This window comes from Melospiza georgiana, chromosome 2 (genome assembly GCF_028018845.1).
Source record: "Melospiza georgiana isolate bMelGeo1 chromosome 2, bMelGeo1.pri, whole genome shotgun sequence".
Taxonomy (NCBI): Eukaryota; Metazoa; Chordata; class Aves; order Passeriformes; family Passerellidae; genus Melospiza; species Melospiza georgiana.
The window spans coordinates 102,160,070-102,176,477 of NC_080431.1; the positions used below are offsets into that span (position 1 = coordinate 102,160,070).

General features: G+C 37.0%; 1 protein-coding gene across 2 annotated transcripts in view; it reads left to right on the top strand.

Annotated features, from left to right (window-relative positions):
* OFD1 (OFD1 centriole and centriolar satellite protein) overlaps window positions 1-16,408 on the top strand; it is a 31,898-nt gene that overhangs the window by 12,963 nt on the left and 2,527 nt on the right. The window contains exons 11-21 of one of the 2 annotated variants that reach the window (XM_058044896.1): window positions 291-382; window positions 529-718; window positions 1,343-1,473; window positions 1,838-1,949; window positions 3,392-4,048; window positions 6,261-6,396; window positions 9,191-9,291; window positions 12,977-13,096; window positions 14,266-14,417; window positions 14,998-15,168; window positions 15,804-15,874. In XM_058044896.1, the coding sequence (XP_057900879.1) occupies window positions 291-382; window positions 529-718; window positions 1,343-1,473; window positions 1,838-1,949; window positions 3,392-4,048; window positions 6,261-6,396; window positions 9,191-9,291; window positions 12,977-13,096; window positions 14,266-14,417; window positions 14,998-15,168; window positions 15,804-15,874 (1,933 nt within the window). The remainder of the gene's footprint in view (window positions 1-290; window positions 383-528; window positions 719-1,342; window positions 1,474-1,837; window positions 1,950-3,391; window positions 4,049-6,260; window positions 6,397-9,190; window positions 9,292-12,976; window positions 13,097-14,265; window positions 14,418-14,997; window positions 15,169-15,803; window positions 15,875-16,408) is intronic. The other variant, XM_058044897.1, reaches the window with a different exon arrangement.

Below are 16,408 nucleotides of genomic sequence, written 5' to 3' on the forward strand. Positions count from 1 at the left end.
AGCAGAACAGATAACAGGGTTAGACTTTAAAGTTAGGGATGTGTAAGAAATGATGTATCACAGGCATATGAATTTGATTTGCTTAATTCTTAATGTGTTTATGCATGTGTATACATTTGTATATACAGCATGATTTAGTTAATTTTGAAGGCGTGTATATGACAGTCTTTTTTATGTCTTAAATTAAATTGAATTTTGGGCTTAGCAGCTTAAAACTGTTTTCTGCTGATACAGTTTTTTACTGTAATACTCTACTAATTTTAATTCAGCATTTGTAATCCTCCCTGCAGAGAAAGCTATGCTTTTGCAAGAAGAAGCCATTGCTGTTAATTCAAAAAAGGAGGAACTCAAGCAAGCTGTATCACGTGCCAAAGAGCTTGAGGTAATTGTAAATATGAATTTAAAGAATCCTGTATTCTAATTGGCGCAGTTCAGGTATGTTACAAATAAAAAAAAAAAAAGTGAAATTAAAATAATTGTTGAGTAGTACAGCAGTTCATAAGCTTCTAAACTGTTCTTTGTCTGCAGCTGGACTTGGAGTCAGTGAAGGCCCAGGTTCTGTTGGTAAATAAACAGAATAATTTGTTGACAGAAAAACTGAAAGAGGTATCAGACTACCCTTTGCTAAAGGAGGAAAAAGTGGAGCTCCAAGTGCAGAATAAACTACTTAGGCAACAGTTGGATGAGACTCGGAGTGAAAACCAGCATCTTCGAGACAGTCAGTGTGAATTATTTAGTTATTTTCTTGTTTATTTTTCTCTACAAGTATTTGTTTAGAAGTAAATTTTCATTAAAATGCTTTCTTTGTATTATGTTTGCTAGTAGTCAGCATGAAGCCCATGCTAGTGGTTGAGCAGTCCTTGGCACAAGTTTATTTTCTTTTTTGTGTTTGTATGGGGGAAATCCTGAATTAAGTGGTAGCTGTAATTTGGAAGGATATCCCTTTGACCCTCTGAAAAAAGCAGTGCAATATTTCTAACCATTGCATGAGTATGGTTAATCATGGTAAAAGAACATGGCATTGTTATTGAAGTGCTTGCCTGACTACAGTAGTAAATAAAGTATTTTTAATGTGCATTTCAGAGTACAGGAGAGTAGAGATGCGTGTGCAGTTATGTAAGATAAGATAAGGATATGTATTTTTCTTCCAGTGTAGGATAGCCTGGGTCTAGTTCTTAAAGGACTACACCAACGAAGATTTTGGTCCTTTGTAAAAGGAAGAAGAAAAATGTCTCCAAGTACTTATTCAGACAAAGCCTTGTTATGTTCATGGGGTATCATGTAGCAAAGTGCACACTTGTTATTCTTTGTCTCAGTGTCTGGTGTTTCCCTTTTGGGGTAGAGCTGTCCCAGCCCTCAGCAGAGTACCTGGCCTGCCAAGTGGAGCTGAGGAGAGTAGAGCATTCTACAAAATTGATGCTGGATGAATATGAAAGTCATAAGCATATGTTGGAAAAACAGCTACAAAGTGAGGTAAATTATTCTTTTAAAATGATTTGAATCTTTTCTTCTTCCTGTCGTCTCTTTCACAATTACCCATCTGCCTGTGCAGGCCATTTGGCATGCAGTTACTAGGGTTGTTTGTACAGTGCTTGTTTTTATATATACAACTAACTCTAAAGAAAACAAAATATCACCACACCAAAAATAAAGCCAACCCAACATTACCAAGTCTTACCAAGTCACCGAATTGTCAGTGCTGACTTTCAGTAGCATACTAGGTATATATGATCTGACTGGACCTGAAAAACATTTAGAAACCAAGTATTCAGCTAGCTGAGATTATCCTTGTTGTTTGAATTATGATGGTTTTTGTTTTTCTCTTGATTTCCTATAGATTGAGCGTTGTGCCCAGTTAAAGGCCCAGCTGTTAGACTCTGAAGCTACTGTCAGGAAGTTAAATATGCAGGTTGAAGAGCTGAAACTGCAAGTGAAGCAAACACAGGCAGGTTTGTATCTTAGATCAGAGCAGTCCTTTATGAAGGACAAATGAAAGAAGTTCCAGAAGCTTAAAAAGACTGCAGTTGTGTAGAGCCAGCACATCACCAGGGAGTAAGTTTTAAAGTTTAAAATCAAAATCTATTTAAAGCCCAGTTTAATAAAGAAGGCTCATTTTAACCTTCTTTCAGAAAACAAACCTTGCAGAGGAAGAAAAATACTCCTCCCTGAGCATTTGCATATTTTTATTGTCTGTTTTTCCTCAGTATAAGGCCATTAATGTTTGCTGGTAACATAAACAACATTTTCCGGCAGGCAATTTGTGTTTTAATGTGTTTTGATTCTTGAATGTTCATAATAAAAATAATCAGTTAGAAATTTTATTTTGTACCTCAGAAATTTAGGTCTAACTCTTTAACAGTTTTAGTCAAGTCTAATAACTTTTGCCTAACTTATGCTTAACTTATCTAAGAGCATTAGAAACACGGGCACTTACATAAAGCAATTCAGTCTGCTGAAGAAATGTTCTTTTAAAGATGCCTGTCTGTCAGTTTGTTAATATCAAGTACTATCAATAAAAGGGTTAGTATGTGTATTTAATGTAAAAATATGTAATTCAATTCTGCAATGATTATGCATTACATACATGTCTCATAGCTCAGTATATGCAATATTTTGCATTTCATATATTCACTAGACTTACACGTACATTTATGGTACACTTATTGGTACCATTTGGAATTGGAAATTTGTTTTATGAAAATAGCAAATACGCAGTTTAATTAAATGACTGAAAGTACTGTAGGAACATTCATTTTACATCAGAGTTAATGAAGTCATTGAAGAACCATTTGTGTAGAATAAAAACAAGGCTGTAAATTTGCTGAAAGATTCAGCAGATTGGTTTTTTGGACTTGTTGAAGCATGGAAGTGTATGGAAGCTGACTGCCCCAAAACACTCAATTTAATTGACAATTTTAGAGTACTTTTAATAAAAAAAACAAAACATTTTCTATGTCCTGTGTTGTTTTTCTCCAAAATTACTTTTTTATTTAAATAAAGGGAAACTGGTAAGACTTGTTGCATGCCCTGTGTTCCTTAGACTTTACCAGCATGATAAGATCTAACGTGTCAAAAGTGGTAATGTTTTCATGCTTGTTTATTTACTTAAATATAACTATGTACTCTACAATGTTATTTTTTAAATTAATGGTGGTTTTACGTGGAAGAATTATATATTTTAAGAATAGCAGTAATTTGCAGCTTTGAAGCTGCATTAAAAATACATTAAATCAATTTCAATTAAACCATTAAATTCTCAAAATGTAAGCCAATTGCGTGGTAGAACAATTTTGATCAAATTGGAATTTAAATGCCATGTTTTACTATTTTTGCTTTGCTGTGGGTCTCCCTCCCTGCTTTAGTGTCACTTATTGCTCTTGCTGCCGTTTAGCTCTGGAGAATGAGGTGTATCGGAACCCAAAGCCGTCGCTCGTCGACCGCTCCGTCCTCGACTTCCTGGGAGACAGGACGGGGGACAAGCTGGTGCCCCACGACATTTACGTGGATGGTGCATTCCCAAGGAAACCACTCCTGCCCAATGTGGGGATGGCCAGCACTGTGCCAGGGCCTGGCTGTCACCTGCAGCTGCCCAGGCCTGATGTGGGGACGGCCAGCGCCGTGCCAGGGCCGCGCGGCGCCTCCCCGGACTCTGACCTGGAGTGCATCGCGCAGGCCCGCGCCAGGGTGAAGGAGCTGGAGAAGGAGGCCGAGTTCTTGGAGGAAGCCTACAGGAGTTACCAGCACAGAGTCATGCTGAGTGCAGCTGCCAGCAGAACACCAAGCAAGATGCAGCCTCCTTTAATTCTGCAGTGTCCTCTTGGTAGCAACCCTTTGACTGCCCAGCAGGAACTGCTAGAGCATAATCCCAGCTGCCCACATTCCCCCCTGGGCAGTCCCAGAGGCGAGGAGCACATCAAAAGAACTGGGCAGGTCGATATCTATGAAACTTCCTTCACGCCACCACGCAGAGGAGCATCTTCCAGGCGCCTTTCCTCCACTCCCATTTCCAAACCAAAGAAAAACCTCAGTAACAAGAAAATTCCAGATGGTAAGTCTCAATTGTTAATGGGGTGCAGTAATGGGTTTTGCTTACTGTTCCTCTTGTGCTCTGGGAACAGAAAGATTTAGCAGTGTTAGTCATGGACTCGTTATTTGCTAAGATGCAGGAGATGTGGTTTTGCAGAAAACAACATAGCAGCTGCTTGGAGTATTGCTTCTTCCTGGAAACAAGGACTGGAGAAGCATGTTTACAGTCCCTCAACATACTATAGGGAGCTTTCAAGAGAAGACTACACCATATATATCGCTACAGGTGTAACTTCATGATATACAGAATTTAATTCAAAACTTGCTATTAAGTAAAACTTTGAACATATTGTAGTTTCTTAACCCTCCTATATTTCTAACCTTTCATTTAACTGTTGTAGTTAAAGTGTGTAGCAGAAGATGTCTTTAGCTTCTCTTAAATCGAGCTTTCCAGTCTGAAAGGTCCAGATTTCCTTTTGTTTGTTCTTTTTGTGACGTCTTAATAAAATACTTCTTAGCAATTGTAAGGAGGAAGGATCTAGTTTTGAAAAATTTTCATTTGCTATTAATGTCACAGTTTCTAATAATTGCTTAGTCTTTTTTTTAAGGACAGTATTTAGAAAAGCAAGCAAAGTAGAAACAAAATGTAAAAAAGCAATCTGTTGTTTCAAATCTGCAGTACATCTGCTTCTTGAGTGACACAATTATTGTCACCCTGGCTCAAAGTGGATTTAATACAATTAAAAAAAGAGACAGTAACAAAAAAAAGATAATGATCAACTGCTCCATGAAGGAAGGTTAAATACAAGGGCAGCTTAGTTTGAAAGAAGGGTGGCTGTGGGAAATCTGGAAAACAATGACCGATGTGAAGAAGGTGAAAAGGGATCAACTGATTACTGTTTCGAAGACCTCAGAATCCCCTGACATTGAAAGGAAATAAAATGAAACACTTTTTCATACCACGAGTAAGTTGTGTAATTCATTGCTTCTGTGAGAGCAAGCACAGATGCAGGAATACAACTTCTCTGTCAGGATGATCCAAAAAAGTATTGATTGGAGAAAGGTTGGGATGGGTGTTGCCAGCAGTAAGATACGAGTATTCTCCTTTTTCAATTTTAGTTTAGTTTTCTTTGGTAGTGGGCACTGTTAGAAACAGGTTACAAACACTGGTTGATGGTGGCTGTCCCTGCATGTTTCTGCATGTAGAGTATCATACTCTTAGATGTTACTAAAAACATCTTTGAGACTTCAACTTCCAAAGCAATTTTCCATGTTGTAAGTTCTCTCTGTCAGCTTCTATATAAAATACCCACAGACTATTTGTTTAGCACTGCACACAGGCAAAATCTTTCATAACACTAGAGTTTTGTTGAAAAATTATGAAATGTTAAAACTATAGTTGTGTGCATAACATGAACAATCTGTCCTGTCTTAGTACTTTTCAGAAGCGAGTTACAGGACAGTAGATCTCTTTCTTTTCCATTGGATCTGTTCTTTGCTTAATGCACAAAACTGACTGGTTCTGGAGAGGGATAATAATTGAATAACAAAGGAGTGCATTACCTGACTCAGGAGTTACAGAAATGGAGTGGTGTGGAGTCTAGGAAACCAGGCTGAAGCTGGGTGAGAGGATATTAAGGTTACCTTCAATGCTGTTGGTGGGATTTGTCAGCTCCCACTTAGATTGCTTCCCCACTGAGATGTCACTTCTCCCTCATGAGTCTTCTGAGGAGTGCTTTTATAGTGGTGTATATGTATTCTTTTCTGCTAAAGATGGATGAAGCACCAGGTGTGGTTTTGCTAGAAAACTCTTAAGTCATTCTGGAAGCTTCTGTGGAGCTTTTTGGTGCTGTTGGAAATACTAGTCTGAACAATTCAGGGTAAATTTAAAGAGGTAGAAGATCCCATGCATGTGAGGCTGGATTGGTGTTTCCTTTAAGTGAGGTTAAGTGCTGCTCAGTTGTCAGCACCTGTCTCTGGAGAATGGAGAGTGAAAGGAAGTATGTTCTCCTCTAAAATACTTACAGTTGCAGATCCAACAGCTGTTCTAGTGCATAATCTGCAAGTGCAAGGATTATGCAGTTTTTTATTTTCCTTTAAACTACCTCATGCATTTGACTGTTTTCCCTCCTAGGTCCGTGCACATTGAACCAATAATGCATGTGTTGTACAACCTTGTCTGAGAAATAGTAGCACAATTAGCTAATACAAATTGTGGAATTTTTATTCTGCAGAGAGCATCAAGAGCTCATCCTTTACCTCTTCACAGCAGAGTGTTGACCGGGTTCTTTCTCCTATTTCAAAGCGATGTTTGCTTTCATCTTCTGAGTCTGTTCCTTCCTCGCCATCCAGTCATGGCCAGAAAATCAGGTAACATTGTTTACAAAGCAACATTTTAACCTGCTTTTTAAAGAAACATTTATCTAATTGCTCACAGTGGTAGCTGCTTTTACAAATCAAGCAAGACATTGATTTTATAAGTGAAAACTTTTCTAAAGATGAATAAGGATTTCCATTTTAAATATCATGCCTCAAGTGGAACCTAGTTATAAAAAAACTGAAACGCTTTGCTCTGAGCAAAGCCATTGTCTCTATTTTTCACATCTGTGACCTGACTGATGAGCTTTTGCTAATTCAAGCATTTGAATTTCTGCTTCCTGTTTGAGAATTTAAATCAAGGCAATTTTACATTCTCATTTCATTCATTAACAAGCTGTAATGCTGAATTTATTACTTCTTTTCTCTCTCGGAAGAGCTTGTTCACGTGCCTGTTTTCAAAGTAGGATTTTCCAGTCTTCTTTGCATGTGGGAATGGGATGGGTACACAACTCTTCTCTTTTTCTTGTTGTTTTTTTTAAGATCTTTTAAAGGTAAATGAATAACTTGACAAAATTAGGCTGCATTAGAATGGCTTCTCTTCCGTCTCTGTATCTCCTATTTCCATGTCTGGAGTTCTTCTGGTCTAAATGGCCAATGTTGCCTCCACTCTCCAAACCTAAGAATTGTGAATATGTGCCTTCAGAAGCAGTTCTAGGATTTAACTTTTAAAATTTTTTTCCACAGAAGAGACAGCTGAATTATCTTTAGCCTGCTAGCCATCATTCGTGATTTGGTGGCTGAAGAAAGACAGCTTGTGCTGGGGCAGCTCTAGCAGGCATTTGTAGGCTTTTCTTATTTTCTTTTATCAAGGCCTCAACATACATTTAATGCAGAGAGGGTCTCTTATCTGGTTATTTTGGAAGAGCTTTTATGTTTTTTGTTTGCAAAATGAGCTGTTGGGATATTTAGGGCCTGTGAGGTCAGTTTCCTTTAAGTATTCCCTTGAGACTGTGTCTCCTTTCCCTGCCCATTCACATTTTCTGTGTTATACCTCAGATTTCTTGTGCTTCTCTGACAGACCTTAAAAAGTGGAGGTTGAATGTTAACCTGCATGTTAAGGTGATAGGGGAAAGTGCTCTAATCCTTTGAGGGACTGCACTTTGAAGGATTTTGCAGACTCCATCCTGCTTGGAGAGTGAACAGTATGAGCAAGTTGTGTTGCAGAGGACAGACCTGGGTCTGGGAAGGCAGCTATAGTTTGTTGTTGCTTTCTTGGGTTTCTTATGACAAAGCAAGGGTATAAGGTCCCAGTAATTGTCTTGAACTTGCTGCTTTCCCAAGACTTTCTCAAAGGAAAAACATTCTTTTGTTGCATATTTTCTCATTTCATGTGCCTCGGACTGTTTTCTGTTACATGAAATATTTGAGAAATGCATGTGTGGGCTTTTCCAGTTATTTACTCTTATTATTAGGCAAATGCCACATCACTGATGTGTATTGTGGGATTAGTTTATGACCTGTAGATTTTAAGTGGCAATGGGAACTTCTTTGAAAAGGCAAGAGAAGCGAATGTGATGCTGGACCATCCGTGACAAGCTGTTAGAAGTCAGAGCTCGGTCAGTGGGGAAGAACAATTGCCTCTGTAACTACAGGAGCTCCTTGTTTATTTATGCTACAAGATATGAGTGGTATGAAGGAAACCAGTAAACACAGACAGGAAGACTAAGTGATAAGGCAGATTATTACCTAATTTTTTGTTTGTTTGTTTGTTTAGGCCTGAAGAAACCAGTTGAGGGTTGTTGCTAAAGCAGTGGGTTCTCTGTCATTCTAGCAGTGTTGCAGGACACAGTATTGAAGAAAGTGTCATGCATGTCCTTGAACTTCACACCCCTGAGAATTATTTAGCACTTAACCATTTCTGTGAAGGAAAGACTCAAAACATGAAATAGATTTCCAAAACTTGAAATTTCATTTACTCTGTCCGGTGTAATTTACAGGGTGTTTTTCCCCACTGACGTCACTGAAGTATCCTTTTGGCAATGCAGATTTATTTGTCTGTGCCCAGATTCCCTTTTTGCTGATGAACAAATCTCATTGTTGGGGGTATGTTTGGTATTGTTTGTATTGTTTGTTCTCCACTTTTGCCCCATGGAAGACCTGTATTCCTTAGAAATTGTAAGCACAAACAGGCTGTGATGAAGGGCACCAGCTGGTGTGAAGTAAGCTCCTTTATGAAGTGCTGATGCTGAATTTCATTAGTGACCAGCACTCCTTTTGCTGTTCTGGTTCTGGTCAGAGTTTAGTAGCTGGGTCACGCGGGAGACATTGTTCTTTCACATTGTCTTTGTGATGAGATAAACGGGGATTTAGAATGAGGGCACTAACCCCATTTTGACAGAACCCAGATTTTCACCCCTGCATCTCTTGTTTTGCCAGACATCTAATCCTAATACATTTCAAACACATCTGTTAAGATGAAATCAAAATGGGAATTGAACTGTAACACAAAGCTTAAAAAGGCAAATTTCTTAATTTCAGTTGACTGTCACAATTCATTGTATTTCTCCTTTTTTACGTTTTTTCTTACTCTTTTTATTTTGTTTTAATGTAATAAAATTATGTCATGTAAAGACATTAGGGAAAGGCTGAAGGGAAATGCAGTGGACTTTTGGTAAAAGTTAGAGAACTGGATTGAATATCATAAATTTGAGTCAGAAAGTTTCATGGATTTTAGGTTTGGTTTAGTCTGTTGCTTAGCATGTGAGTGAATTTCAGATGGCTATTTGCTTAGAAGTTCAGCATTTATATTTATTAGCTTATTTATATTCTTCCTTATTTTTTTCAGACTTCAGAGTCAACAAACAGATAAACAAGATCTCAGTGATATTCACAAACCAGAGAAACTAAGGTATGAGGATCTTGAAGAACACATTTCCACTCTTGAAGGTAAGTTTTAGTGCATTTCAGACAGTTTGTTTAACACCTTAGGGCTTAAGAGTATAGGACAACTGTCTTCATAGTTTTAAGACTCTAGTTGGAGAGAAAAATTTCTGATTGATTTTGGAATTAGGGAAAACCAATGTCTCAGATGATGGGGTATTAAATTTCTTCATTCTTGCATCTTTAGGTAAGTGTATATAGTAATAAGCAGACATTAAATTGAATTGGTTCTGAAATTTGTAACATAAATTTGTTCAGAAATCTTGCATAACCTTGTTCTGATTGGAATGTTTTAAAATTGTGTATAAATTTTTTTAAACAGAAAAGTATATTAGTATGTGAACTAAATTGAGGCTTTATTATATTTGCTGCATAAATTAGAACCAGGTTGTAAGTCTAAAGATAGGTTTCTGTAGCTATTGCATGCACTCTTGATTCTTCCTTCAGTAACTGAGGCTTAAATAGTAGTGTGAAATAGAAGTTCCTTTAGGTTGCATGTAAATGTGGGAAGAAGGAACTCTTGCAGTTAATCAAAGGAACTCTTATGCAGTTAATCAGCGTAAGAGTAGTTTTGGAACATGTGGTTCAGTTACTGAAACCTGAATTTTGTTCCTTTTTTTTCTCTGAGGTCAGTACTCCATTTATTTGCATTTCTTCTCTCTGTTGATTGCAGGCTATAAAATGTTTTCTTCTCTCTGTATGCTGCAGGGTCAGTTTTCATAAACCTTTGATGTAAGTAAGGGAGTGTAGAAAGAAGAGGGTAATCAAACTTGATGTCCTTTATAGCCGTTTGTATACGGAGTGAGAAATACAAGCAGTTACAGACCTTACTTAGTTTTGAGTGACATCCTAATGTTGAACCTTAGCAGCCTTATCTCCCATGAAACTGTGAGTTTAAAGTAAATGAAGTTGTCAATGAGGAAGATGTGAACAGCCAGGTAACCCTTCCTATTTGCAGATTTCATGAGGTCTGTAAAGTCCTGAGGCTTGGTGGACATGTGGCATTGTGTGGTGTCACTCAACTCATAGGTGCTGAAGAGATTGTGGTTGTTGCTGGGAGAGTTTGGGGTATTTTCATTGAAACCAGTGATTCTGTCTGGTGTGAATGTTTTCAGACTGGCTTATTCTTTTGGCTGTGGTTAGATCATATGGAAGATGGAGTGGAGCCCTTGCTCACTCTCCTGACCCTCTGAGAATATGGTTTTCAGTATTTTAAAAGCAAGCAACCAAAAAAGATGTTTGTTTAAATAGCAGATATGCTGATAGTGTTTAGTGATAACTGACAGAAGATAATGCCTCATCTGTGCATTTCTGTGAAGCTTTACTCATTACTCAGCTGGTTTGATTTCTCTCATTTATTTCTTTTATAAGCTTTAAATGCATTATTTGAATATGAACCAAGCCTGTAGCCACTAATGGTTTCTACTCATCTCACATTTTAATTAGACTTATATTTATTTGTTAAATTTTGTATGGGAGACTTTTGGGAATACATTACATATTTCACTTTTATTTTATTACAAATGAAAACAGACTGGCATTTTCTTGGCAATTAGGGCAGAGTGGATGCTGTGCCCAGGTAAGGTGCTAATGAATCATTTGCTGATGTGTGGTGGTCAGTCTGTAAGAGTTCACAAATGCTGATGATTACTCAATCAACAGTACTTTAGTTGGGTGAGCCTGCATCAAGAGACAATCTCAGCATGTAGGAGGAAATCAGATTGGCTGAAAAGGGGAGGAGGTGGCTCAGGAGAAATTGCAGGGAGAGGTGGGTAAGAAAGTAAAATCTAAGAAGTAAGTACAGAAAAAGATTTAGTGAAGGATGAAGTTGATAACAGTAAAAAACAATGACTTAAAGGAGATACCAGAAAATATGGAAATCTTTTAGTCCTACTGTGAGTGAGTTCTAGAAAGAAAAGATCAGCAGATTATTTTGGCAGCAACTGCGTGGTGTGCTTAAGGGAATAATGCATCTCTTGCTGTCTACCCTTAAAAAGGGAGTGGAAGTGTACAGAATTACCTTTTTTCTCCTTTGCAGAGTAGTTAATTTGACGTGTTTTTTACTATTAATGGTTCTGGTTTGGGTTTCTTTGTTTGTTTATATTGTTAGCAGTAATTTTGAAGTTAGAAGTAATATTTAACTGGGACAAGTTTATGAAAGGATTTTTTAAAATTTAAACACACCTGATGCTTATTGGTGCCTCATATGGAAATAATGTTGTTGTTGATAGCTTTATAATTAAGAGAGAGCAGCAAAACAGAATAGATTTTCTTTTGAGTGTGATAGCCCATTATTTTGGTCTTACAAAACACCCCATATATAGAATTTATTTTCCTAGGTGAAGCAGGTAGGAATTCCTCTTGCTTTGGTAAGAAACTGAAAACATTCTCCTAACTTAGAAGGACAGCTTGACAGAAATTTTCTGTTATGCTTTCATCTACAGTTCTTTTAAAAGAGTTTTAATTTAAAGAAATTTAGAGAGACAATTTTTCAGAGAGTTCAGAGAGAAAGAGGCTGATCTGCCGTAGGAAGGGGACCAGGACACCAGGTGGTTCATCACAGGTCCAGTTTATTGAAGAAAGCATCAAACACTTATACAGCAAATAATAAGCTTATGAATATTCTGTAAGCCAAGCAATCTATTGGTTAAACTATACCATGAACTCTTCCTCATTCCTTAGGGGTTACATCTCTCTTTTCTCATGTCTCTTTCACTATTTGTTATCCTACTACAGCTAGGCCCAAGGACACGCTGTCTAGCCAGTGCAGAACTTGGAATTAGCCACCGTTTTATATTTTTCCAGTCTCTAGCAGCTAAATTTCCAACACTGATCAGTTTGGTTGACTTGAGTTTTTTCATGTAAAATATTTCAGTTTTATTATTATGTGAAAAAGAAAAAAGCTTGAGACATTGCTAGTATATAAAGGATGAAAATTGATGTTTTCTAAAGCTTTACCCAAAACTTAGAGATATATAGAGTATCTGTGCTATGTTAGACCAAGTGCTTGGGAGAATAGTCCTGTGTATTTCAGGTTGGCTATTTAGAGATAATACCCACATCTTGTTTTAGCTCTTTTTTTCTGTCTCCCATCAAGTGAGGTAATAGCAGTCTGCGTATTTGCAAATCAGTAATTTAAAAGCAGTTCTGTATCACAGCAATGGTCAAAGAGGAAAGACAGTTATTGTGTTTTTGTGAATTCAGATCCAACCTTGCACAGGGAAAAGATAGTATAATGTAGAATATCTGAGTTAGCAGCATCCATCCTGTGCACTGAAGAAGGCAAAGACCCCATTAAAGAGTGTGTGACCAGATAGTTAAAGATTATTTTTATATGCATAAAAACTATGAGCTGAACTTGGATAGACAATTTTTCTGTTACTTGTATCTTGATTTTGTAAAGAAATGAAAACATCTTGGGTTTCTGTTGTATATTTCTACAGTTTTGGCTTTATAAACAAATGTGTTCCAATAGCTAATTTCAAAACTAACAATTCTGTAATTAAGGAAGCAAGTACAGCCTATGATAATTCTTAATTCTCAGGGAGATGATCAAGTTGAAGGGAAAATGCTCAATTAGTGCTGATATTTTTGTGTTCTAATTTAGCCATTCCCACACTCTCTGTCCATTGCTGTGCTCCACTTTTGCAATTACAAAATAAAGGAGCCATTGTTCACATTTCTTCTCCAGATCAGGGGGACATACCAGAGGAGTGTGAAAGTGATGTCTTGCATCCATCTGGGGACATTGTGGATGGAAACTGTGTCACAGCCCCTGCGCCAGCAGCAGCCACTTCACTGCAGGACTTGAGTGAGTTCAGACACAAAAGAAAGTACCCTTTAAAAATGTCAAATGTGTAACACAGAAAGACAAATATTTAAGAGTCCGTAGGTATGTAGGCTGGTGTGGTTGAAAAATTTTCCAGAAAGTGCCATTTCTGTAATAAGGAGAAAGGAGTGTTTTCCTTTGCTTTTTTGTATGAGGATGACGTTTTTCATCCTGGCTTTAGTTAAATTTGCTTTTAATTTAAACATTCTTGCCACCCATCCCACCCCCTCATCCAGCCTCTTTGTAAGATGATTATTTTTTCTTTAGGGTAATTTTATATTTATATATATTTATATATATTATAGGGTATTTTATATTTATATTTTTATATATTATATATAATAATATAAATATATTATATATTATAATTATATATATAATTTTCTTTAGGGTATTTTTCCTGCTTTTGATAGGAATGAGACGTTTAATGTTTTGAAGAATTTTATGTACTGCTTGTCTGGATTTTAAAAAATTTATTCTTGACTCTGTTGGTGAACTTTATTATCACAAAGCAGTTTTAATTCTTTGGCTAGATGAGAATAATATCTCATGTATAGTCAGCATATGCTGCTTTTCTTATTGTTCTAGATGCAAACATTATGAATCTTTTTATTTTAGAGAAGGGCTTTCTAGCTTCTCATGATTCCCAGTCCTTAGTTTGCCCATCTCATTGCTATCTAATGCTGTTCTTTGTACACAGCTTTTTAAATACATTGGTCATATCAGCAGCATGTCCGGCAATAATTTTCCACGGGATTTTAAATACTTTGCTTTATAAAGAATTGGATCCAACCACATTGCAGAGGGGGAAAGAATACAGTAACACGGACTTTGGGATAATAAAGGTTTGTTTAATAAGAATAGCCAGGAAAGGAATGAGAAGTGCACAGATCTGTCAAATCTCTGGCCTGTACTTTGGCTCTACTCTTTAACTCTTGGTGAGTCATTTATCAGACTAGGAAATGTTTGGAGGTGGGAAAACACATTAGCCCATACCCAAGAGTAAGTTCAGTGTATGTACAAACAGTATATGCAGTTGGTTTTCATTTGCTGTTAACATTATACAGGAACCTGGTACTGATTTATATGCTCTTGTAATGATTACTGAACTACATAAATCAAATTACAGATGTTGGCATATTTTTTCACAGCAGTGCTGGATCAAAGGCAGATTGAAGAACAGAACAGAGAAGTTGAGCAAAACTTAGAAGAAGAAAGGAAAGCAGGAGAAGAAAGAAAAGAGAAAGAACAACAGGAAGCTTTGGAAAATGAGCAAAAAGAAGTGGAGAAGCTTAATGAAGAGGTGGTAGTTGAATTTCTGACAGTGATACAGCCTCGTAGTGGCTTGCATTTTAGGGTTGTTATGTTACTTGGTTAGAAGTAGATTTTTATTTCATAAAGTGAAAGTAGTAGAGGCTAAGTTATTTTTTGCACTTGTGTGATTAACCAGTCTCACTAGAATGTCTCCTTATGACAAGTGACTTTTTCACTGGAAACAGATGCCTTTCCTTCCCTGCCTCATGTAACTGGAAGCTACAATTTAATGGCCACTGTCACCATGCTGTTGGAACAAGCTGAACATTTGCTGTCTCTGTGGTGTGGCCACTGCAGGTGGGGACACCACCACAATATGTTCATGTCCATCTGTCAGGACTTCCAGGGTACTCTGGGAAGCAGAGGGTATAAGGAGACCTTGAGTTTGCTTAAATCCCTTTGAGCTTAAACACTCAGTGTTTAGTGTTCTGGATTTTTAGGTCCTGTTTAATACTGTTTAGACTGGTGTGTTTTACTGAGTTTAACGTGAAATTCTGCAAGTATTGCAGGTAGTAAGGCAGAAATGTATTTTTCTAATCAGTATTTATTTTTATTTTTGTGTCTTAAAGCATATCCAAGACTCATTGAAAACAGATGAAGAAATAGAAGACAAAGAGGGAGTAAAATCTGAGCATGGTAGCACTGCTGCTGAAAATAATGTAAAGGATCCTTCTTCCAATCCATTAGAAATATACATGAGAATAATTCAGCAGAGCAGAGAGCAGGAACTGGCAAACAAGGTGATTATTCTCAAAACATGGTCCCAAAAATATTATTGGCCAAATTAGAGTCTTGCTAGGCATGCTTAGAATGAAAACAATTTTCACATTTAATTTTTTCTTCACTTACAAACTTTATGTAGCAATCTGCAGAGCACAGTGTTTGGATTTGTATTGGAAAAGTGTGATGATCCAAAGAAAAAACACAGAAAACTTTGTTCTGTAAGGGTTACTGGTGTCCTCTGGGTGGGGGATTTGTTCGCTTGGTTTTTAATGTTCTAGGACAATATTTTAAAGTCCTCAATTTTTAGATTAAACTGTGTTTAAATACAGTTTGAAGCTACACATGTCAGGTTGTGTTCCTGTAACACAACAGAATTTATTCTGGCAAAATGGAAAATCAGACTGTTAAGGAAGAGGTATGGGTGGACATGACTTCAGTGAAGGAATGCAGGATGCTTTTGTTCAGACATGATCCCAATATAAATTTCCTAAGTGTTACTATTCTAGATCCAGTGTAGCATTTGTAGAAATAGGGCTGGTCCTTTGGAGTATTTTTATTTTCAGTTATGAGCCTTAAAAATGTAGATACTATTATTAGATCACTTTGACATTAGAACTGGTTAGAGAAAGTGTATTTTCCTCTTGGTTACCAGGATTCAAAAAAAGAAGAAATAAGAGAAGGGTCACCCTCAGAAGGACTTCTATCTACTGAAAATGATGACAGGTAAGGTTCATGTATTAATCACTTCAAGTACTCCATATTAACAAATAATAATAATATAACTAATATATAGTTTTAATAGATTTAGTATTAGTTATGTTAAGAAACATCTGCCTCCTTAGAAACCTAAATAAATTATTAATCAAAAGCAATTGTGTCAGAAAAATTGAAGATCCTTCCAATTCTTGTACATGCAAGTTAAGCACTGTATGTAACACATCTGAGAGCTGCACTTTATGATCTGTTTCAGTAGTTGTGGCACTCACAACTTTTTCACAGAGAGCTGGAGTTTGAGGGATTGTTCTTGGGTGACGACACCCTGGGTAAAGGTTTGTCTGTGCTGCACCTCACCATAGTCTGTTCCTAGCTTTGATTCCTCAGTAGCATTGTGGACTTTTAAGATGCTTCATTCAGAGATTTTTGTCTGCCTGCACTGAGTCACAACAACCCAGGCATTTCCTCTGGTTTTCTCTAGGCATTGATAAATACAGATGAGTGTTTTAGTTGCTTGCAAGAGAAAAAACAAACAATCCTCCT